The 25,150-nt window shown below is 44.1% G+C and overlaps 1 protein-coding gene across 4 annotated transcripts in view; it reads right to left on the bottom strand.

The window, feature by feature from the left end:
• The window catches only part of LOC137640109 (CREB-regulated transcription coactivator 1-like), a 272,709-nt gene that overhangs the window by 88,766 nt on the left and 158,793 nt on the right, over window positions 1-25,150 (bottom strand). For all 4 annotated transcript variants that reach the window (XM_068372574.1, XM_068372577.1, XM_068372576.1 and 1 more), the window contains exons 6-7: window positions 15,556-15,751; window positions 10,140-10,343 (exon numbers count right to left, since the gene is read on the bottom strand). In XM_068372574.1, the coding sequence (XP_068228675.1) occupies window positions 10,140-10,343; window positions 15,556-15,751 (400 nt within the window). The remainder of the gene's footprint in view (window positions 1-10,139; window positions 10,344-15,555; window positions 15,752-25,150) is intronic.

The following is a 25,150-nucleotide window of genomic DNA, read 5'->3' as shown; positions in this document are numbered from 1 at the left end:
TGTTTATCATGTGTGATAAACAACCGCATACTCATTTAATTTTCCTTTCTTTACAGGAGGAACTCAAAAGATGAAATGCGATGCAATCTTCTGCAACCATAGAAGTAGGAACTTCTACGGTCACAAAGCGTGCAGGTCTCATGCCCCCTGCACCATCATTACCGAAACCCTGCAGTACTGGGACCCCCAAGTCTGCAATGTCTGCCTGACCTTGGTGACCGAAGGTGTCGACGACCCCAAGTCAACGGAGTCGAGGGATGCGGCACGAGAAAAGCTGAGCAAGTGGGTACGAGGGTTCCAGAAAAACTCTCCGGGACCATACCTACCTAACGATAGGATGAGTAGCTTGCTGTTCCCGAAGGAGGGTAGTGAAATTGTCATGCCCCAAGCACGACCCGGATCTCCCTGCGTCCAGATTGCCATCGAGACGGATGTCAGTGAGGCGTTGCAAAGCATGGACATCCACCAGGAGGAAAGGATGTCGGGAGTGTCTACGGACACTGGAAAGGATCTACTAAAGGATGATCCCGAGGAGGAGTCTACTCTACCTCCGGAAGAAGATGATGATGTCGAGTCGGAGTTCCTTCCGTCTGTGCCGCCACCGGAGCTGTTACCCTCGACATCTTCAGCTTCTATTATTATTATTATTATTATTACTAGCCAAGCTACAACCCTACTTGGAAAAGCAAGATGCTATAAAGCCAAGGGCTCCAACAGGGAAAAATAGCCCAGTGAGGAAAGGAAATAAGGAAATGAACAAATGAGAATAAATTAACAATATATCATTCTGAAAGCAGTAACAGCGTCAAAAAAGATATGTCCTATATAAACTATTAACAACGTCAAAAAGAGATATGTTATATAAACAATAAAAACTCATGTCAGCATGGTCAACATAAAAACATTTGCTCCAACTTTGAACTTATAAAGTTCTACTGATTCAACTACTAGATTAGGAAGACCATTCCAAAACTTGGTAACAGCTGGAATAAAACTTCTAGAATACTGTGTAGTATTAAGCCTCATGATGGAGAAGGCCTGGCTATTAAAATCAACTGCCTACCTAGTATTACGAACAGGATAGAATTGTCCAGGGAGATCTGAATGTAAAGGATGGTCAGAGTTATGAAAAATCTTATGCAACATGCATAATGAACTAATTGAACGACGGTACCAAAGATTAATATCTAGATCAGGAATAAGAAATTTAATAGACCGTAAGTTTCTGTCCAACAAATAAAGATGAGAACCAGCAGCTGAACACCAGACAGGAGAACAATACTCAAAACAAGGTAGAATGAAAGAATTAAAACACTTCTTCAGAATAGATTGATCACCGAAAATCTTCTAAGACTTTCTCAATAAGCCAATTTTTTGTGCAACTGAAGAAGACACAGACCTAATGTGTTTCTCAAAAGTAAATTTGCTGTCGAGAATCACACCTAAAATTTTAAAAGAGTCATACAAATTTAAAGAAACATTATCAATACTGAGATCTGGATGTTGAGGAGCCACCGTCCTTGACCTACTTACAATCATACTTTGAGTTTTGTTAGGATTCAACTTCATACCCCATAATTTGCACCATGCACTAATTTTAGCTAAATCTCTATCAAGGGATTCACCAACCCAAGATCTACATTCAGGGGATGGAATTGATGCAAAGAGAGTAGTATCATCTGCATATGCAACAAGCTTGTTTTCTAGGACAAACCACATGTCATGTGTATATAGTATGAAAAGTAATGGGCCAAGAACACTACCCTGTGGAACACCGGATATCACATTCCTATACTCACTAAGGTGCACATCAACAACTCTTTGAGATCAATTACTTAAAAAAACAATAATAATGCTAAGAAACAACCCACCCACTCCCAACTGTTTCAGTTTGAAAACAAGGGCCTCATGATTAACACGGTCAAAGGCATCACTAAAATCAAGGCCAATCATACAAACTTCCTGACCACAATCAAGGGATTTCTGTACAGCAATGGAGATTGTAAGAAGGGCATCACATGCTCCAAGGCCTTTACGAAAACCAAATTGCAAACTACGGAGTAGATGATTACCTTCAGTAACATGAGCCAGGCACTGGCCCATCTTACGGCCTTAATGGAGAACATTCACAAGCAAGAAGAAGCAAGGGAAGCGAGACTCGAGAGAGAGCTCCGTGAAGCTCCACTTACCGCTTCCCAAGGGTCATACAAGCGACCCAGAGTCCGGGATCTCCCAAACTGCTCCAAAACCAATCCCTGGAGGTATACAGAGTTTATGCCGATTACTAATGGCAAACTCTACATCTCGGAGAAGATGGGAGCCGTCCCCTTAGACGACATCCAGTTTTGGCAAAGCTTTAACGCTTACCCTGATTGCTTCATCAAACTGAAGCATGAACCAACGCCAAAAGAGGAGACGGAACCGAAGGAGGTCATGGTTTTCGACCACAATAAGGCACAGGCTCTCTTGTTAAGTAGCTTAAAAAAGGCGGGCTATTCAAATTCGAAAGTGTCCGCCTTGAGCAAGAAACACCCTTTCTTTCTTGCTCATGCTTCAATAGCCTTCCCCTTTACGTCGAAGGCAGTAGAAGCAGGCAAACCATGCCCTGCACTAGAGGAGTGCAGGCCTCTGTCGTTAGCCTTGCCCATGGAAGAGAAGGAATGGAAGGAAGTCCACCTAACCTTCTAAGTAGGGAAACTGGACGCAGACATTGCTGGACGACAGTTTAGCGAGAGAATCTCCCTAAACTTTCTGACTTTTGGGCAAGGAACAAGAGACGAAAGAGAGACTTGCTGCATCCTTATCCCCACAGAACTGCATAGAGATGTGTGCAGGCTAAAGAAGTACCCGACATGCTCATGGTCCTGACCAAAATGCATATGACCACCCTAGTAAAGGACCTGTATGCTTTCATGAAGGCTAGGATAGCCTGTAGAGAGTTCGTGTTCGCTGCTGCAACAGTTAAACACGAACCCAGGAAACTGATATCTTCTAACATCTGGGGTAAAGAAATCTTCCCAAACGAAGTAATCAAGAGGTAGTTCAGAAAGCCGCCACGGAGAATAGGAACCTTCTCCAGAAGTGAGGCATCTCCTCAAAGAGGAAATCTTCCCTGGATGCGGGTCCCCAACCTAAAAGGAAGACGAAAAAGCCTAGACTTCCCCCTCGGCCTGCTCAACAACATCCCACAGTTACCATGACCACGGTGCCCCAAGTGGTGGCCCAATCACAGACCACCTTCCAAGTGGTGCCTCAACAGCTGGTTGCCCAGTCACCAGCATTCAACCCCAGGTTTGAGAGGCAAACCACTACCTTTCGGCCGAAAGGTAAAGAATCCAGACGGGGCTCCTCTAGACATTCCTCAAGAGGTAGGGGAGGATGCGGTCGAGGAGGTAAACCCTCCGGACAATCGAAGCAAGGAGATGCTTCCGGTAGGAAGGAGGCTCCAACATTTTCAGGATCGTTGGACCTTCGATCCTTGAGTCCATGGCCTAATCAAGATTGGACTAAGATGGAAACGGAACAAGTCTCCATCATTTTCAAATTTCAGAGTGGCTCTAATCATTTCTTCCCTCTCTGGGAGAAAAATGTTTTCTGTATACACTGTACAGTACGTATAATTCCCGTAACATGTTACACCCGTTATTCCATTTGGTCATTTATCCGAAATAAATGTCTATTAGAGTGTAATTGCATCTTATTTCGCCCGGCAATTAGCGCAATATACTATTTAACTAAGTAAACCTCATATTATTGTATGCTTACAAACTATGGATATAGTTGATACTTAGTTGTTACGACAACATATACAAACTGTGAGACCTTTGTATATCCAATTGATACTCATGTTTGTTCATACAATATATGCAAACCTTTTTCTACTGTCTAGTATGACTCTTCCCGGCAGGGGGCAGGAATACCTAACATTGTCCGTGATTAGTGGTAATGACGTATAATGGTAACGTCATATGTCTCAATGGTCCGGATGACCATAGCAAAATTTGTCCCAAGGTTAAGGCACTTATGAAAATCCACAGATACAGTACTTTCTAGTAATTCTCTGGTAAACTTCCATCAGGACGACATGGCTTGAGCCCAAAAAACGGATTTTGAAGAGAAGCGAAAAATCTATTTTTGGGTGAGATAGCCATGTCATCCTGATGGACCCGCCCTCCTTTTCCATAGAAAAGGCATAGGCAAGCTCCCTCCCGAAAACTACTGTATCTGTAACACCATGCTCAATGCTACAAGGAATGAACGCCATCTTGGATAATCGTAATAGTACGGGAGGAAGGAAAACCTTGATACTGTAATGGCTCCCCTTCTATTTTCGCCACTCTTCCCCCTCGAAACGAAAACGCTATTTGGGGTGAAGATTTCTGTGTCGTATCAAGATATACGTCCCCTGATATTATGCAATATCCTTAAGTGAAATTTTAAGGATATTCGCGCCAGGAGTTAGAATTCTAGAGATCTAAAGGTCAATTCTCTGGGAATATCACTGTAGCCAAATATCCCTTAGAAAGCTACCAATAGGAACCTTCCATCAGGACGACATGGCTATCTCACCCAAAAATAGATTTTTCACTTCGCTTCAAAATCCGTTTATAGGCGGCGGGCGAATCTCATTTCAAGAAAACCTCTTTGTATTGAGAGGTGAAAAAATATTTGCATCTCGTTTCTTATCATGAATTTTTCATATACAGAAACTTTCGTATCAAGAGGCATCACTGTACCATAATTTATAAAGTATATAAATTTAAAGAGACACATTCTTTGAGCTATTAATTCTATGGACATACTTTAAAGAAATGTGGTATAATAATTTTATCAGCACTTAATATGAAAAAGTGTCAGGTAATTTGTTAACTGGGCTTTTTATTACCAAATATTTTAATAAATATTAAGTAGTATGGTAATAAAATAACCAACCAGGGAGGTATGACTGATAAGGAAGAACAAGAAGAATAATCTCCTACTGGAAAATGCCGTTCCTCAGGGGTCCCTAGATGAACTAGTAGGCCATGGGGCAAATTGCAGTCATGCTTCTGCTTGCCAACACAAACCATCAGATTTAGCCTGCAAGGAAGCTTATAGTTTCAGGTGCCAGAGGAATTTCCAAGTAATATGGAGAGGGACTAGTAAAACATGGATTATCATTATTATTATCTAAGCTACAACCCTAGTGGCAAAAGTAGGATGCTAGAAGACCAAGGACTCCAACAGGAAAAATAGCCCTGTGAGGATAGGAAATAAGAAAACATAGAATAGTATGCCCGAGTGTACCATAAAGCAAAAAACTCCTAACCCATGGCAGTGGAAGACCATGGTAGACAGGCTATGACACTACCTAAGACAAGAGAACAGTGGTTTGATTTTAGTATCCTCCCTTAAAAGAGCTGCTTACCATCATTAAAGAGTATCTTTCACCATTACCAAGTGGAAAGTAGCAACTGAACATTGAAATGATGTAGCTAACCCCTAAGTGAAGAAGAATTTTTCAGTTATCTTAGTACTGTAATGTACAATGCATGAGGAAAGCGGAGAAGGTGTAAAGTATAAGCAAGACTAATCAGTTTATGTGTAGGCAAACAAACAATGAGCCATAACCAGAGAGAGAGATCCAATGTAGTAATATCTGGGCAGTCAAAGGACCAAATAACTCTGTAGCACTAGTGTCTCAACGGGTGTCTGGTGCCTTGGCCAACCTACACCTACAGAGGGCAAGCATCAGTGAAATGATGTACTGCACAACACATTTAACATGCTCTATAAGGAATGAGAGTTGAAATAAAGGAAGGTATTTAAGCCAGGAGTGCCACCCTACTTTTAGCATAATTGGGAGGGAAACTCACAATTGCACTGTGAAGTGTAGGGCAAAAAAAAGTTTGACTAACAGGGAAAAAAGGAAATAGGAAGAGAAGTAAAGTAGAATAATAAAATGCTGGTCACTCTAGGGGCTGAAGTGATCCTGCAGATACTTATCAACTGTTACAGCGTACTTCCCCTTTTTAAGAATTTCAAGGAGGACTTTTACAGCTCTCAACTTGGTGACTTTAATTAACCTAAAGTAACACCTGGATCTAAGACCATCAAAAAATAGAAGTTGGATAAAATACTAAAATATATTTTGCTCTTTGAGATCAAACAAGAATTATTTAACTTGAAAGAACCTGTATGGGACACGACACTTAGCCAAGGTCAATCATGAGTCCGAAACAAAGGTGACTGACCCAACTTACGTATCATTCACACTGGCAAAACAGCGTTCCATAAACTTTTTTGTTAATTCCATTAATTCTAGTGCTTATTCATGCGGAATGGCTCCTAAATAGACTAGTAGTAACAGCGATAACCAAAAAAGGAAAGTTCAGAGTCACCAAAGAATTAAAAAAGGAGATGATTGAAAAGGTAGAAAGAGGTGTCCAGACAAGCAACATTTCCAAAGAAAATAGTATACCGAAATCAATAATCAGTACGATTTTGAAAAATAAAGAAACCAATAAAGAAGAAAATGTAGCAAAACGAGTGTCATTTCATCTAAGTACTGTAGTAGGGCATTGAGGAAGTTGCAAAATTGTTATTAATTTGGATAAATGAAAAACTGTTGATTGGTGATTGCGTTTCACTGACATTCATATGTGGAAAGACAAAGCAAACAAATTTAGGCATCATTTAGGTCAATGGAAAAAGTGACGCAAATTCTAGTGAATACATGTTGGGGGAAAACCATAATCCAGATAGGGCAGTAGCCAGCATGTGATTTTCATAATGATCATGCTTTATCAATTCAGAAACCTTTAAAAGGAGGAAAGGACAAACCTCTCTGGATAAGTTTTTAAAAATACCCTCAAGTGAATCACATTACTTTCCCAAAGGAGGTTCAAAGAGAAAAAACCAGAAGGATACTTATCAAATGTGTTTAAGGAGGTGGACTCCCCTCCAAGCAAAACTAACACCTCTTCCCATCCTCACCACCTTCCACTCAAGCCATCCACAATCTTTACTACAGGTAAAGTGAACTTCTATGTTCATTTATTCCATATTTATTCAATAATTCTATCAACAAGAACTTTTTCTTCTTTTTAGTATATTTTTGCATACAATGCTATTTTAAAATTGTAATCTGTGGAAAATGGCCCATAATAGGAGCATACTTGGGTGGGAAACAAATCGATGAAATTCCTCTTAATTCAAATGAGGAAAATGACTTTGGTGTTTGACCACTATTTTGGAAGAAATTATGCTCAATCTCTGAAGTACCACTGTATTTAAGAAAGGTAGAGGAACAAGTGTTGAAAGAAAACACTGACAGCTGACTGAACACTGATACAAACAGGTTTCTGTTTTAAATCTGAGCAAGATACGGCAACCAAGCCTTCTAGAATAAAGTTAGCCATAAGAGTAAAGCCCCTATTACATACATCCAGTTTCCTACGGCGCCGTCGGTCGCGATGCTACCATATGTTCAAACCGGAGTGTGTGATAGCAAATCGGCCGTATGAGCGCTCACCCACGTCCGGCCGGATGAACTTTCGCCAGTACTAAAGTTGGCCGTAGGGCCGTCGTATGTCAGGACTGAGGACGTAGCGTGTAGTTGCTCACCGTATGGTATAACATCAGTCTGAGTGGCTGAAAGACGCTCATGTGGACTAATGGCTTCTCTCATGCAAGTGTCCTTTTTTTCTATTAAAGATGATATATATATATACCTGACTTAAAGAGTTCCAAATATGTGTCGTGTTCCATTCCCATGTAGTTAAACCAGTCATCTTTTTTTCTAGGGCTAGTTCCTTCATTAAGTTAACAGGAGAGTATTTTTGTCGTTTACGCAGCCATTGTTTTGGACCAAATCTTCCTTTTTCTTGTTTTCACCTTCAAGTAGCACGCTAGAGCAATAGGAACGAGATTGTCGTAGAGAGAAGACATGTCACTCCTCCACCCCAAACAGTGCCACACTGACCGACTTGCCTCCGGCAATTCAAATACGTGTAATAGCTCTAGCCATAAGCCAGAATTTTCCTACAGCACCGTAGGCCAAGTTGGCCGTAGGAAACCGAATACGTGTAATAGGGGCTTAACACCATAGCCATAACAACACCACCACTGACATCGGCGGAACTCTCTCTCTTCAACACTACTGACATTGGTGGAACTCTCTCTCACCACTTAGTTCTTATTTTTTCCAATATTAAGTAAATTTCAATTGATAATTCTTTATCATCATCCTCTCTTATGCCTATTGACGCAAAGGGTCTCGGTTAGATTTCGCCTGTCGTCTCTATATTGAGGTTTTAATTCAATACTTCTCCACTCATCATCATCCACTTCCTACTTCATAGTTCTCAGCCATGTGAGTCTGGGTCTTCCAACTCTTCTAGTGCCTTGTGGAGCCCAATTAAAAGTTTGGTGAACTAATCTCTTTTGGAGAGTGCAAAGAGCTTTTCCAAACCCTCTCCATTTACCCCTCATCATGATCTCATCCAGATATGGCACTCAAGTAATCTCTCTTATAGTTTCATGTCCTGCCAGAATATTCCCAATATTCTTCTGAGGGCTTCGTACTCAAACATACTAAATATGTCAGAGATTTTTTCATTGTCATACGAGTCATGTCCATACAGTAACACCAATCTCACTAAATTGATATATAATCTGATTTTTATGTAATTTCAGGTAATTTGACTTCCAAATTTTACTTAACCTAGCCATTGTCTGATTTGCTTTTTTCAATCTTTCACTATAATTCTAATGACCTTGTATTGGAGATCATAATTCCTAAATACTTGAATGATTCTACCTCATTAATCCTTTCTCCTTCCAATAATATCTCATCTTCCATTGTAAATTTCGTTCTCATCATCTCTCTCTCTTCTATTTATCTTGAGCCCAACCTCACGTGATATTTCATGCATTCTGGTAAGCAAGCATTGCAAATCCTGTGGTATTCTGCTAAAAAGAACAGTATTATCAGCATACTCTAGGTCAGCTAATTTCGTATTAACAGTTCAGTCCAATCCTTCTCCACTATCTCCAACTGTTCTAGGCATTACATAATCTATGAGGAGGATAAACAACATAGGTGACAACACATTCCCTTTGAGAATTCCGCTGTTAACTGGAAATTCATTTGATAGGACTCCATTAACATTAACTTTGCATTTCCTGTGCTCATGAACAGACTTAATCAAATTTACACATTTCAGAGGAATTCCATAATAACGATTGGACGGTGCATACTATCAAAGGTTTTTTCATAGGCCACAAATGCCATCAAAAGAGAATTTCTGTATTCTACGCATGGCTGTACGTCTCAAAATGAAAATTTGGTCAGTACAGATTTTAACTTTTCTAAATCCTGCTTGTTCATCTCTCATCTTTTCTTCAATCTTTCTCTTTACATTGGAACCTATTAGTCAGCTTTGAATAAGTGAATTGTAATTGGTCAATTCACGGATAGGGAGGGCGGACTGTAAACGGGATTCTTTCACAAAATAAGAAACTATATTTTTAGCCCAATTTATATTGCACGAGTCCAGACAATTTTGACTCCTCCATATGCAATGTTGTGGTTATGATAGAGGTAGACACTCAACCAACAATCAGACAAGGATGCGTGAAAAAAAAAGCCATTATCTCCAACTCATGAAAAAATCCAATTCCTTTAAACAATTTTTTTAGGAAATTTCATGTTATATAGAGAGATGAAATGAAAAAAAAAAAAAGTTATTAGATAGTCAACAGCAGAGTTCCCAATATTTTTTAAAAAGCAAACATATTATAACACAAATAGAAGGTTGCTGCCCTTTGGGGGTGCCTCATCACTATTAAGAATTAGTTTGCTCTTTGTATGAACACAGAAACCATCCATCTTAATAACTACCCAATTTTTACATGAAACTATGGAACACAAATACTAAAATCATATGTTGAGAACATATTCGTACAAAACAAGTGAAATCTAAAAAATTTCTAGGCTTTTGGTAAAGCAGAGTTCATCTTGAATAAGATTTTGTCTATTGCAGCTGAAAATTAGAGATAAGGGCAATCAAGAAAATGGCAAGCTAGTGCCTGCAATGGATAAAGCAGTACATAGCTAATGTAGCAGTGAGGCAATGTAAATGTTCATAATTACTTACTTTACTTTGAGTGTGATGGGAACCACGATTTGTATATATTGTCTGGTATGGTTTTTGTTTCTGCTTTCTATTGAGTGACGGCGATGGACCAGGTGACGTACCCCTTGGTGAAGCTTGTCCACTACTATTATAATGATCTTTGAGGCTTCCCGCTGTAAAGCCTGAGCCTAAACGAGGTGATCCTGCTGTTAGATTCGATAAATTCTGTTGGAAAAACATTAATTTAAAAATAGACAAGGTAACTATTTTACAAAACTTAAAAATTCTTTATATTTTCATGCACACTTAAAATATGAGTCTCAATTCACTTTCATAGTCTAGGTAACATGTAGTCAAAATTACCATAATTTTTTTCATGAACAAATTTTCAATTTTTCAAGAAAGTTCTCTGCAATCATACTGCCTTATCATTAAAACAAATAGGTGCCAACAGCATAAGAAAATTGAGGGTCACATTATATACATACATATACCAAGGCACTTCCCCCAATTTTGGGGGGGTAGCTGACATCAAACAAATGAAACAAAAAAGGGGACCTCTCCTCTCTACATTCCTTAAAGCCTGACAAGGGACTCAACTGAGTTTGGCTGTTACTGCTAGGGTGCCACAGCCCACCCTCCCCGTTATCCACCACAGATGAAGCTTCATAACGCTGAATCCCCTACTGCTGCTACCTCCGCGGTTATCCAAGGTACCGTTAGGGCGGGAAAATCAGGAAATGAAGGTTTTGCGTTCTCTGTGATGAATGGAAGACAGTTAACTTCTGAACCCGTTGAGATAGTGCTGGGTCCGGTACAAGGACCAGCCTCAGCCTCAGTTCCCTCACTAGAGGGAACCAGTTGCTCTTGAGCTATTTGGGAGCCACTAGAGCTGCCGTTCCTTGTAAGGATCTCAGCGTGTTGAGGACCTTCAGCAGGAGGTTGGATGGAAGGAACAGGAAAATCTGGGTCCATTCATTCCAACCGAGGGACATGGCATCCATTGTATCCGCTAGAGGGTCCTCGTAGGGGGCTATATACCGAGGTAGTTTCTTGTCGCTCGTCGCGAAGAGGTGAATCTGCAGTTCCGGGACTTGTTCCAAGATGGAGGAGAATGAGTCTGCGTCTAGGGACCATTCTGACTCTATCGGCTTGAGCCTGGATAGAGCGTCCGCTGTCACATTGCGGAACCCTTGTAAGTGATCTGCTGATAAGTGCCATCTCTCTAGACAAAGGTTGGCTAATATCACGTGGTTGATATGGGATGATCTCGAGCCTTGTCGGTTCAGACATCTCACTATCACTTCGTTGTCCAAGATCAGCCTGATGTGGACTGATCTGCAAGGGGAGAGTTTTCCCAATGTCAAGAGGACTGCCATGGCCTCCAAAATATTGATGTGAAAGGCCTTGAACAGAGAAAACCAAGTCCCTTGGACTTTCTTTTGATGGGAGAGAACTCCCCATCCTTCCGTCGAGGCCTCCGTGTGGATGGTCACCGACGGCAGAAGTGGTTGCAGAGGCACGGTCCTCGTTAGGCTCTTGGCCTTCGACCACGGCTTGAAAAGTGATCGTAGTAAGGCCAGTATCGGTCATTTTAGATCTCTTTGAGCGTTTGATGCATATCTTCTCCACAATCCTGAAGCATCTTTCAGCTGTGCTCTTAGCACTGGGTCTGTTACTGCTGCGAACTGGAGAGCGCCCAGTACTCTTTCCTGTTGGCGTCTTGAGATCCTGTCGGATTTCAGTAGTCTCTTGACAGACACTGCGATCTCCCTCCTCTTCTCTGAGGGAATGGAGAGGCAGTATGACTTCAGGTTCCAATGGATTTCCAGCCATTGAAACCCTTGAGCTGGAGAGAGTCGAGACTTTTTGAAGTTAATCTTGCATCCCGGATGTTCCAAGAACTGGATCACTTCTTTGGATGCTTGCAGACGAGCCGTTTCGGATGCTGCCCACACCAGCTAGTCGTCCAGGTACGCTGCTACCTGAACGCCTTCTAGGCGTAGTTGTTGCACGACTGCATCTGCAAGTTTCGTGAAGATCCTTGGGGCTATATTTAGTTCGAAGGGTATGGCTCTGAGAACATACTTTATCTTCTGTAACTTGAATCCTAGGTAGAAGGAGAGGGGGCGACTGACTAGAATGTGTCAATAGGCATCTGCCAGGTCTATCGAGACTGTGAACCCCCCTTTGGGTAACAGGGTCCTTATGTGTTGAAGGATTAACATCCTGAACTTGCTGTTTACTATGAACTTGTTGAGTGGCGACAAGTCCAGAATGACTCTGAGTTTGTCTGAGTCCTTCTTGGGAACACAAAACAGCCTTCCTTGGAATTTGATGGACTTTGCTTTCCTTATAACCCGTTTGCTCAAGAGTTCTAGGGTATATTTTTCTAATGAGGGGCTGGAGTGTTGGAAGAATTGAGGAAATGATGGAGACTTGTTCCGTTTCCATCTTAGTCCAATCTTGATTAGGCCATGGACCCAAGGATCGAAGGTTCAACGATCCTAAAAATGTTGGAGCCTCCTTCCTACCGGAAGCATCTCCTTGCTTCGATTATCCGGAGGGTTTACCTCCTCGACCGCGTCCTCCCCTACCTCTTGAGGAATGTCTAGAGGAGCCCCGTCTGGATTCTTTACCTTTCGGCCGAAAGGTAGTGGTTTGCCTCTCAAACCCTGGGTTGAATGCTGGTGACTGGGCAACCAGCTGTTGAGGCACCACTTGGAAGGTGGTCTGTGATTGGGCCACCACTTGGGGCACCGTGGTCATGGTAACTGTGGGATGTTGTTGAGCAGGCCGAGGGGGAAGTCTAGGCTTTTTCGTCTTCCTTTTAGGTTGGGGACCCGCATCCAGGGAAGATTTCCTCTTTGAGGAGATGCCTCACTTCTGGAGAAGGTTCCTATTCTCCGTGGCGGCTTTCTGAACTACCTCTTGACTACTTCGTTCGGGAAGAGGTAGATCAGTTTCCTGGGTTCGTGTTTCACTGTTGCAGCAGCGAACACACTCACACTCACACTCACACTCACACTCACACTCACACTCACACTCACACACACACACACACACACACACACACTCTCTCTCTCTCTCTCTCTCTCTCTCTCTCTCTCTCTCTCTCTCTCTCTCTCTCTCTCTCTCTCTCTCTCTCTCTCTCTCTCTTTTTAGAGATAAGACGTAAGATTTTCAATTTTTCTGTCATTCCACATTGCGTGTAATTGTCACTATGAACTGGATCATTTCTATTTGGGGTTATTTCATGGCATTGGAATTAGAGACTGCACACATAAAAACATAAAAAATGCTGCGTAGAATAGCAATAGATGGAAATAATGACAATAGGCTAACTTTTACTCGTGAAACAAAGAACAATACTGTACTAATATGAAATATATACGACACGAAGATATTACTTTGTAGAAATGGTAATTGAGAAAACAGAAATAAAATAAGAAAAAACAAAGTTCATCGTGTGTCAACATCTTGCATTACTGGTAAAATGTTTCACTTACGTTATGGGTAGGACTTGTGGGGGAGGCAGAGAATTAAAGAGAGTTTCATAGTACTATTTTTTGTGTTTTGAACATAAATGCAACATAGAAATACACTAAAACAGACCTTACATAATCATAAATAAGGGCTACAATCGCAAGTATTTGGATCATGATAGAGTGAGATGTGAGGCTCCCTACATCTCTAAGCTGGGGGTGTTAAGGGAGTTTGAGTAATGGCTTAGGCAGGGAATGTTGCCATTGGCTAGAGAGAGTGGTGTGACTCAATGTGGTAACCTAAAAACAGACTAAGATAGCTCTTACATAATCAGAAATAAAGGCAAGAATCTCAAAGACTTTGTTGGTTGGTTGAAGAAAGAGGAGGGGCTGATATAAGGGAGAGGAGGAGATTTTTAGTGAAATTTCTCCAGTGTGAACTGTGTGATACACGACTATGTCCTATGAACTTTTGTAGGATATACATGAAATTTTAATCTTCATATGTTTTATATTAAAGCTTGTAGTACAAGTTTTATTTTCGTAACTTTCCAGCTTTGTAATGTGTGCGCATGTTGATGCTCACTAAGAAAGTGTAAATTTTGGTGGAAGTCGGTAGTGGTTTCGACCATGTCGATGTGTCCAGTGTCTAGCTGGTGGGGGTTGGACACATTACTGAAGTTCATGTTCTGTTGGAGAGAAGTGCAACTGTGCACTCCCCTCAGAACTTGAATGCTATTGACATGGAGCTGTGTTAATGCTACAGCTGATAACAGAAATTATTTTACATTTGTTACACAAGAATTCTGTTGGGTATCAGAGATGAGGCATTCTTGTAAGTGACTGTTTAATTGGTTAATTGTTATTTATTTACTGACTTTATGGTAATGGTGATTGTGTGATGACACAATGGTTGTAATGATAATTATAGTAGTGAGTTTTTACATGTTTATGCTTATGTGGTCATTATAAGGATTAACATATGTTTCTGCTGAGGTGATAAGTAAATTTTGTTCTGCTCTTATGTTTTATTGACTTCCTGTAAATTTTACAGGTCTACATCAAAATTCAATTACATAAACCTGAGTTTATCTGGTTAATGAGCATACAATGACGTATCCGGACGTCACCATCTGTACCACCAAGAGTGTTTTGATGTATTACGACGTTATCGTAGCGAAGGGGTCAATACTCATACTAAAATACAAATCAATAGAGTCTATCAAACCAATGAATCACTGTAGAGAGGCAGAACTTGAATGGATCAAGAGATAAGGATGGAGCAGTGTGGGCACTGTTTTGTGGCTCCTAAGTGGACAAACCCTGGAGGAAAGGGTATGTAAGGATTATTTTTTTTTTTTTTGTTAAACATCAAAAGCCTGCACTTTGTAGATATAAGGACTATGACCTGGAGATACTCAAAAAAAGTATTATGAATTTCAAATGTTTCAGAGTTTTGTTCAGCAGCTTAACCATTCATTGTACTAGAGCCTCTACTAATAGAATTCTTCTTTTTTGCAATAGTACTGGAGTATTTGACGGAAACATACTAAATCTAATACACTGCTGACTATCAGTTTATTAGTGAAATTGATTACAAAAAATATGGCTTGCAAATCCTCATTTGGATGTACAGTATGAGCTTTAGTAAAAACAAGAGGCATTAACTTTATTTGGATACTGTACATTAAATATTTTCGTTTAGCAAAATAGTGTTCAAAACTGGCAAACCGAGGTGGTTGGGAATAATCTTACGCATACGAGTGAACATCTCATTTACATACAGGGGTATAAGAACTTCAAGAGCCTTTCTTTTACTAAAAAAATATGCCCTTTATCCTAAAATAATGTTCATGCATATCAATAGTTTAAGTATGAAGATTAGAGAAACTTTAATTACAATGCTCTAGTCTGAAGCATAATATTAAAAGTGCCATTTAATAACCACTCACCATTGTATCTGTGTCAGGAAGAGGAGGGTTCATGGGCTGAAGATATTGCACCTGTGTTAAATCTGGTAGAGACCCAGTATTTGGTAACTGCCCTCCTCCCCCTCCACCAGCTACACCTCCACCAGGCCCTGCACCTCCAACATTATTAATGGTAGCAGGAATGGGAATATTTTGACTTCTTTGTATGTGGTTTATCCTGTGAAAAAATGAGATATATAAGTATGTCAAACAACTGTGGGGAAAAATGTTCATGCAACATATTCCATAAAAATAAAGAACAATTTCGAGGAATCAATAGACATATTAGTTTCCAAGGTTCCCATCACCAACTATAATTACATTTATCAATCTAAAATAATATAAGTGCAATGTCCTTCATATACAATATATATACCTTTCATAAATCTTGAAATTCTTCAAAAAAATGAAAAAACAGAAAGCACGGGAGAATAGAAAATACTTCAATAAAAATAAAGTTAAAAGCATATCTAAATATATAAAAAAAATCAAAAATTTTAAATAATTTTTATTTTTCCTAACATACTTACCGAGAACAACTTTCTTTAGGAGAACACTGGTTATCTCTCTCTTCGACCAGAGTTTTTGAATAGATACCCCCCCCCCCCCCCCGGCTCCGAGCTCTCAGTAGCTCTTACCCCCGGCATCCAGGAATGTGCCCCGAGGGTAGGATTAACGGTAGGTGGCCCGTTAGTTGGGTCACGTTCCTCAGAAAGTTCTATTGCATTAGCATCATGCTAGTAAGGGAAGAAGGCACTCAGGGAAGAAGGCACTCGGGGAAGGAAGGGAGGGCCATTACCCGAAAGTAGTTCTCGGTAAGTATGTTAGGAAAAATAAAAATTATTTAAAATTTTTGATTTGTTCCAACACGAATACTTACCTTCGAACTACTTTCTTTAGGAGACTTACACTTTAGGAGGCGTGAGTGCCAATCTGACTCACTGACCCGGTCGTGGAGGCCAACAGGCCTCAGGATAACGAGACCTACCAGAGAGCGGAAGCGAGGGTAACTATTCAAACAATTCACGTTAGTGTCTAGGAACTTACCTTTTGAAAACTTCTTTCGACATTTCTTCTCGACGTGTAGTCGTGAAGAATGTGTGATTTTCTGGGAACAGACGGTACTCCCCGAAGAGGCAAGTAAGCAACTGGGTAGGAGGTAGGAAAACCGCACTTGTGCCTACCGGTCGCTAGTCTTGAATGTGCCTGGGGTTTACCGTTACACCGCTTGGAGGGCGGAGATGACTGTTCCAATGGAGTACCCGTCCAAGGATTTTTCTTGAGTAGTCCTTGAGGTAGTGGGCAGTAAAGGTTGACTGGCTCGACCAAGTACCTGCTCGCAGGATTTGCCCTACTGCCATGTTTTTCTCAAAGACTAAGGAGGTGCTCAGGCCCCTGATGTCATGAGGTCTGGGAGTGCCTGGCACTGCTATGCCAGCTTCCTTGTAGGATCTGGCGATCACCTGTCTCAACCAGAAGGAGATTGTGTTTTTGGAAACTTGTTTCTTATTAATACCCGTGGAAACGAAGAGGCTCTCGACATCCGGTCGGAGATGCGCTGTCCTTTCCAGGTATTTTCTAATTGTTCGCACTGGGCACAATTTTAAGTCTTCTGCATTACCTGTCTTAGGGATGGCAGGAATCGAGAAACCTTCAAACCTCGGGTCCCAGACTGCTGGGTTCTGAGTCTTGGCCACAAAAGAAGGTACGAACTTGAAGGATACTTCTTTTCACCCCTTTGAGTGAGAGACGTCGTATGACAAACCATGGATCTCTCCCACTCTCTTAGCGGACGCCAGGGCCAGCAAGAAGACGGCCTTGAGGGTGAGATCTTTGTCCACAATATCCTTCAAGGGTTCAAAGGGGGGGACGACACAGCATCTTTAGGACATTGTCTAAGTCCCACTGGGGCACCCTCCTCGCCTGAGGGGGGCAAGACTGCTCGAAGCTTTTGACAAGCATCGCTATGTGTCTCGAGGCCCTCAGGTCGATGCCCTTCAGGAGGAAGACTTGGCCTAAGGCAGCCCGAACTCCTTTTATGGTTGGGATTGACATCCCTACTTTGTCCCTGAGAAAACACCAGAAAAACTGCTATGTCTGGAACAGAGGCCTTAAGAGGTCTAATGTGCCTCTCAGAGGCCCATTTTGTCTGGTAGACCGCGGCTGACGACTTTCTCAGGTATAGAGACATTCTCTTAGCCGAGGAGGAAGAATGTCCTTCTTTCTTCAGGAGCCGTTCTATAGTCTCCAGGCGTGAAGACGTAGGGAGAGTGGGTTGTCGTGGAGCCTGAGAAAGTAAGGCTGGTGCAGAAGGTCTGACCTGGCGGACAGAGGCCACGGCGGTTGACTCGATAGGTCTTTTAGATCCGCGAACCACTCTCTCTCTCCGGCCACCAGGGCGCTACCAAAGTCATCTTTAGGTTTCGGGCCGTCCTTACTCTGTTGAGCACTTGTCTTATCAACGTGAAAAGGGGGAAAGGCGTACACATCCAGATTGCCCCACTTGTGCTGAAAAGCGTCTTCTAAGGCTGCTTTCGGGTCTGGTACAGGGGAGCAATAGACTGGGAGTTGGGCGTTGAGGTTGTTGCAAAGAGGCCAATCACCGGGGAACCCCAGCGTTGAATGATGAGCTTGGCTACTTCTGGGAGAAGGGACTATTCTGTCCCTACTATCTGGCCCAATCTGCTGAGGCCGTCGACCAGAATGTTTTCTTCCCGGGAATGAACCTTTCTAACATCACCACCTGATTTTCTTCTGCTCAATCTAGAATCTCTATGGTGAGAACGCACAACTCCTTCGATTACAAGCACCCTGCTTCTTTATGTATGCCACTACCATGGCGTTGTCGTACATCAACGCCACGGTGTTTCCCTTTAGCAGACTTGCGAAGTGTAGGCACGCCTTCTGGACTGCTTCCAACTCCAGGACATTGATGTGGAGTTGCCTCTCCCCTTCCAACCAGGTCTCTCGTGCCGTTTTCGTCGAGGAGAAGGGCTCCCCATCCCTGGTTGGAGGCGTCTGTGAACAGTAGTAACTTGGGAGGGCCGGTCCCGAAGGGCGTCCCCTTGAGTGAGTTCGACTGGCAATGCCACCATTCTAGGGAGGGTCTCGTGTCTGGAAGGACTGGGATTAGCACCTGCTGTGAATCCGTCTGGCACCAGAGGTTCTTGAGATTCCATTGGATGGATCTGAGCCTTACCCTCCCTTGGGGAACTAGGTTCTCCAATGAGACCAGGTGACCTATCAGCTTCTGCCAGTCTTTCGCCCTCCTGGGGTGTTCTGACAGGAATGGCTGACTAATGTGCCTGAGGTTTCTTATCTTGCCCTCCGAAGGGAAAACTTTTCCCCGAATGATGTCTAATGTCATTCCCAAGTAGTTCATTCTGGTGGATGGGGATAGATTTGACTCCTTCGGGTTGATTACGATCCCCAGATCCTTGCAAAACTGGAGGAGACTTCTCCCTTGTTCCTCCAAGAGGACCATTGAGGCGGAAAGAAGCCACCAGTCGTCCAGGCAACTGATAAGGCGAATGCCTCGTTCGTGAGCCCCCACTGAGACAGCTGTGAAGACTCTCGTGAACACTTGGGGCGCTGTTGACAGACCAAAGCAAAGGGTCCTGAATTGCAGGATCTGGGAACCCCATTTCACCCGGAGGAACTTTCGACCCGAGGTGTGGACCGGAATCTGGAAGTATGCGTCCTTGGGGTCGATGGTCATCATATAATCTTTCCCCCTCAAGGACAGCAGGACTGACTTCGGGGTGTCCATTTTGAAGTCCGTCTTCTTGACGAACTTGTTGAGAGCTGACAGATCTATAACCGGTCTCCACCCCCCGGCGTTCTCCACCAGGAACAGGCGACTGTAGAAACCTGGCCCTGGGAGAAGAACTTCTTCCATGGCACCCTTCTCTAACCTGGACGATACCCCCTCTTGAAGGGCGGTCCTCTTTAAGGGGTCTTTGGGAGCTAGCCATTCTGTCCGTTTGGCCGGAATAAGTGGGGGTGGTTCCGTTTAGGAACGGAAGTCTGTAGCCCTCCTTTAGTACGGACACTGTCCAAGGCTCTGTTCTTCTAGAGGGGCGGCCTGATCTGCCTCTCCTAGAGGCGGAGTAACCCGACCTGAAGGAGCTTGAGGGCGCTGGAGCTCAACTGCGGGGCGGCTGAGGCGTTGTGGACCAGGAGGAAGAGGGGGGCCTCTCTCCTCGTAGTGCTGGTAGAGGCTTGGGGTTTTTGCGGCACTATCCGAGACGGACCTCATATAGGGCGGTCTCCTAGGAGTCGTAGGTCTGGGGACGTTAGCCTCCTCCTTTTTCAAGACCTTCTTCATTATGGCTTCTAGTTCCTTCAGAGGAAACAAAGACTCTCCCCACAGGGGAAGGCTGCGAATGGCTCGCGCCTCCCTGTCTGGTACCTTCCGAGACACCTTCGCCAGAACAGTGTCTCGCTTCCAGAGCACCCAGTTAGCTGTTAGTGCGAGAGACTGATATGTCAAAACTTATGGGTTTTACCACCGGAAATAAAGAGGTCCCTCAGTAGGCCTTGCTGGTCAGGGTCCTCGGGGTCGAAGGAGGCTTGCACACCTACCAAAGTGGAAGCCCACCAGTCCAGCCAAGAGGAGACGTTTACTAAGTCCCTCGACATTTTCTCCATCACGGAGGCTTCTGCTGGCGAGAAACAGACTGGGGCCAAAGAGGCTCTACCGTCTGAAACGCCTTGACTAAGGATGTCTACTGCTGACTCCACCTTAAGGGGCCTGGGCGTCGTCCCGCTGGTACATAGATTTTGCCTTGGGGTCTGAGGCCCTGGAGCAATTTTGAGGACCTCTGGGTTTTGGGGGCCTCGGCATTGCTGGCCACTACCTTGCCGAGATACTCCTGCTCTAGGACTAGATCTCGGGCTAGAGGAAGTGCTAGGGACGTCTTAGGTTGGGAGGGAGTCTGCATGATCCTCAAAAGGCTTGACTTCCAGGAAACTTCATCCGTAGCCGCAGGTTCCGCTATTCTGTGGTGCCTTCTGAAAAGGCTAACCACTCTCCTATAGACGGAGTCCTCCGTCAGGGAACCCTCCCCTCCGTCAGCCGAGGTCTCGGCTTGGGGCCGGGGAGCTGGGTTACCGGGCACGCCGACTGGACGTTTAGCTCTTTGGGGCCAGGGGCGCCGTCCTGCCGAGGTACTGGATTTCATCTGCGGGGACGTCCGCACCAGGGGCCTGGGTTAACGCAGGCAACGCTGGTTCAGCGGGGACTCTCGTCCGCCCAAGGGCTCTGGGTGCCGAGGATGCGGTTCCCGTGGGCTGACCCGACAGCGGGAACCGTTCCTTCCGACCCGAAGGCCGCACCAGCTGGGCTGGTTCGCCCAGGCCGCCCGACAAGAAGCGCGTTACCCCCCGCTGGGCGGGGTGAACCGGAGGCTTCGGGGACTTACGCTTACCTGTAGAGTCCTTCCTACGGCTTGATCTCGAGGAGCCGGGTCACCGGGCACTCCCCATCAGGCTCTTCGCTTCTGGAATACCAGGCACTCCCTTGCGGTGGTGCCGGTCTTCCCCGGCGGGAGCTCCGCACCCGGTTCGGGGGTCAGAACCGGCATCGCCGTACCGTCGAGGACTACCGTTCGTGTATTCTCTCTGGGGGACGCGGACGCGGATCCCCGTGGGCTGACCCGACGGAGGGAACCGTTCCTTCAAGTCCGAGGGCCGAACCAGCTGTGCTGATTCGGCCAGGCTGCCCGTAAAGAAGCCCGGTTACACCCGCTGGCAGGGTAAACCGGAAGCTTCGCGGCCTTACGCCTGCCTGAAGAGGCCTTCTCGCATTTCTCCCTGCGAGGGTTATATCTGCGTCTGGAGGATGGCCTTCGTGGTGAGAAAAAATCCTGGGCTGCCGGTCCGGGGAACGCTGCAATACAGACCTGGGAGGCTCCTTCTCGGCGAGGCCCTCGGCTGCAGAAGAGACTGAAAAATACGCCAAAGAGACTGGAGAAGAATTAGGGACATTTTTCCCCACATGGGGTCATTAGAAGAGACGTGGCCTGCTTACACCAGGACTCCGTCTCCCCACACACTCTCGAAAGTAGCACTTACCTCGAACTACTTCTTAGGAGTTACCTTCTTCACAATAAACCAACCTCGTCTCCTACTCTGGTTAGGAGAGGGTGGTAGGGAAGCTCTGTCAGGCGAGACGCCCGGCGCTAGTCTTCTTAGGCGAACCCTTCGTCGCCTACTTCTTCTTGGTGCTATACCGCACCCACTCAAACTCCTGGGGAAGAGCAATGGGCACTTCCCCGCAACTGACTTACCTCGTCCCCTACTCTGGGTAGGGGAAGATGGCTGTATAAGAAGCTCTATTCGACGAGGCATCGGGAAGTAAGTGGCGAGGAGAGGCTCGTCTTCCTATGAGCCTCTTGGATGTATCCTTCCTCTTGGTGCCGAAGTGCACTCACTGCACTAAGTTCCAGGACTAGAAGTCCTGACACGTGGTTGTAGGGGAACATAAGCTGCCCCTACACGGCTAACACAGAGGATAAGGGGAGGAAGAATGATTTATAGTAAAAATTGTTCCCTTCAGCTATTAATTCCTTGAAGGAAATCAAGGAATACTGCTCCATAACGCACACAACACACGACACAAGCACTTAAGGAAATGAATTAAACACTGGGTAAGCACACGGTTGAAAAGTGAACGCACAGGAACACTTGGGAAAAAACTCATACAAAGGATCGACAGAGAACGAGAGCGAGAGATGTTCACCTCTCTCGACCAGAGAACTTAATGAGGAACGTGACCCAACTAACGGGCCACCTACCGTTAATCCTACCCTCGGGGCACATTCCTGGATGCCGGGGGTAAGAGCTACTGAGAGCGCGGAGCGAGGGGGGGTATCTATTCAAAAACTCTGGTCGAAGAGAGAGATAACCAGTGATCTCCTAAAGAAAGTAGTTCGAAGGTAAGTATTCGTGTTGGAACAAACTCCTATTGTCTTTAAAAGCAAGAGTGTATCACTGTCACTCTGATCCCCCAGAATATTAGCAACAGATTTACCCTGGTGATATCAATGCCACTGAATAGAATATCTTAGGGAAGACAATCCAATAAGTTAAAATACTTTAGACAATAATTTCTCTCCAAAATAAACTTATTAAGTTTGTGGGCCCAATCTGACATCTGGTTAACACCAACTTCTTCAACTAAAATAAACATCATGAATGAATATGATAAACAAGATACAGAGACTTTCACCTTTAAAAGTTGTAAGACCTTTAACCTCATGCTTTCAATTTGTAGTTTTAGAAAGTTTTCCTTTACTTTCAACTGTTCCATTTGCATATGTATTTCTTTCTATCAATAAAACCAATTATCAATTCATAATAACAAATATGTGATTCGTGAGGCAGCTAAATCACCATGTAAAGCATAGACAACTCCACGGAGCGTAGAGGTCTGTGTCCTTCAGTCCATAGACCATGCTCAAAGCCGAGTAGTGGCCTTTGACAGCTGAGACTGTGAGGCACTTCTCTCAATGAAGGAAGACAAGGAAATCTACGACCTGTATTTGAGCTGCACTGACTGGAGAAATATCCCTTCTATGACACCAACTAGAAGAGTTGGAAGACCCAGGCCTACATGACTGAGGACACAGCATAAATTAGATGATGAATAGATAGGTATTGAATCAAAAGCTCAAGATGGAGATAACTGGCAAAATCAAACTGAGGCACTTTCCCACAATAGGTGCAGGAAGAGATGATGATAAGGACACCAATTACAACACAGGGCCCACTTTCCCTGCTAGACAGCTGCAGCAGAGCATTACAGATATTCATGCATTTCCTGTACAGTACCTCTAAAAACAGTTTTTGCTCAGAGATGCTGTATAGCCACCACCCGTAAAGATCCAACAACTTCGCTGACTGATATCTCTAAAGATGTGGTTGACTAAGGAGCATGAGCCACTAGGGTAGTTCTCTTGGGACCTCGTCCAGAAGAACTAACAGATCGGGATACAATTTGGTATGGGGCCATCTGGGTGCCACCAGGGTCATCATGAGTCTAGATGTCATTAACATACTGCTGATTGATAGTTAGATCAGCTTGAATGGAGAGAAGGTGTATGCGTCCAGGTGATCACATGGGTGTTGGAAGGCATCTTTAAACACAGGCAATTGGTCTGGAACACGGGAGAAAAAGGGGAGCTTCCTATTTGCCACCCAAGAGAGCCCCACAAGGCAAGAAGCCTCTATGCTACGCAAAAATGTGTGAACCATTTCAACCGTAAAACCTGTGCCTGGCAATTGAGTGTGTCAGCTACTACAGTCCTCTTGCCCAGAATATACCTTGCTGACAGTTCTATGCGGAGTCAGCTTGCAGAGTGGACGTGAGACCGTGCTCCCTTGCTTGTTGACATGGACTACTATGATGGTGTTGTCACTCATCAACACTACTGAGTGCCTCCTCAAACGTTCTTGGAATACTTGCAGCACTAGAAAGGCTCCTTGCATTTTTAGGACGTTGATGTGCAGAAGCCTTACTTCTCAAGACAAAACACCCGAGACAATAAGGTCATTTAGGAGTGCTCCCAAACCCTCAGTCAACATATCTGAGAACAGTTATATGTCCAGAGGTGGCGAGTTAAGTGGGACTCCCTTGGTGATGTTTTCGTTGTCAAGCACACGGTAGGATTGGCCTGAAATTCCTGCCCCACTGGAACAGGACGAATTGGGGGATCCCTATAGGTTAACCAGTGATTCTTCAGACACCACTGAAGGGTTAGCTGGTGGAGAGGACTGTGAGGAATGAGTTTTTCTAATGAGGAAAGGCAGCTGAGAAGACTGCTAGCACCAAGCTAGTATTTCTGTCCTGAATAGGAACGGTTGCAGAACCCCCTTGAGGGCGGTGAAAAAATTGAAGTGGTTGATTCATAAATGTGTTAGGGAGTAAATATAATGGATAATGTTAAGATGAGAGAGGTGGTCACCAAATCAATTGTGTGACATAAAGACACTTGCTGCTACTGTGTCTATCAGCATGCCCAAAGACTTAACCTCTGCTTGGGTATGAGAGTAGACTTCTACCAATTTACCACAATCCCCAGGTCATAGCAAAATGTGAGAATCCGATCTTGATCCTTTAGCAACTGCCTATCGAAGGAGGCTAGGATCACCCAATCATCGAGATGCATCAACAGATATATCACTCGCAAGTGTGCCCAAAAAAGCTGCCAAAGTGAACACCGGGAGAGCCCTACCCAGTCCACAGCACTGTCTTAAACAGGCACACAATACCATAGAAGGAGATGTGATGGTACCTTCGATAGGAATGATGAACAAGCACTTGAAAGTATGCATACTTCAGATCCACTGAAAGCATGAAGTCTCCCTCTGACAGAAGACAGCACAGAACGGTTGATGAACAAACTTATTCAGAGGAGAGAGGTAAAAAAAACTGGTCTTCAGTCAACAGTCACCTTCACCTACGGAAAGAAGTGGCTGCAGAAGCACGAAGACTCATCCTGAATGATTGAGAGCTCCTTCTTCTCAAACCTTCCCTCAACTTCTGCCCAAAAAGCCAGGGCTTTTGTTGACGTTG

Source organism: Palaemon carinicauda, chromosome 4 (assembly GCF_036898095.1).
Source record: "Palaemon carinicauda isolate YSFRI2023 chromosome 4, ASM3689809v2, whole genome shotgun sequence".
Classification (NCBI taxonomy): domain Eukaryota; kingdom Metazoa; phylum Arthropoda; class Malacostraca; order Decapoda; family Palaemonidae; genus Palaemon; species Palaemon carinicauda.
Note: the sequence above shows the minus strand (reverse complement) of the source record. Positions and strands in the feature narration are given on the sequence as shown.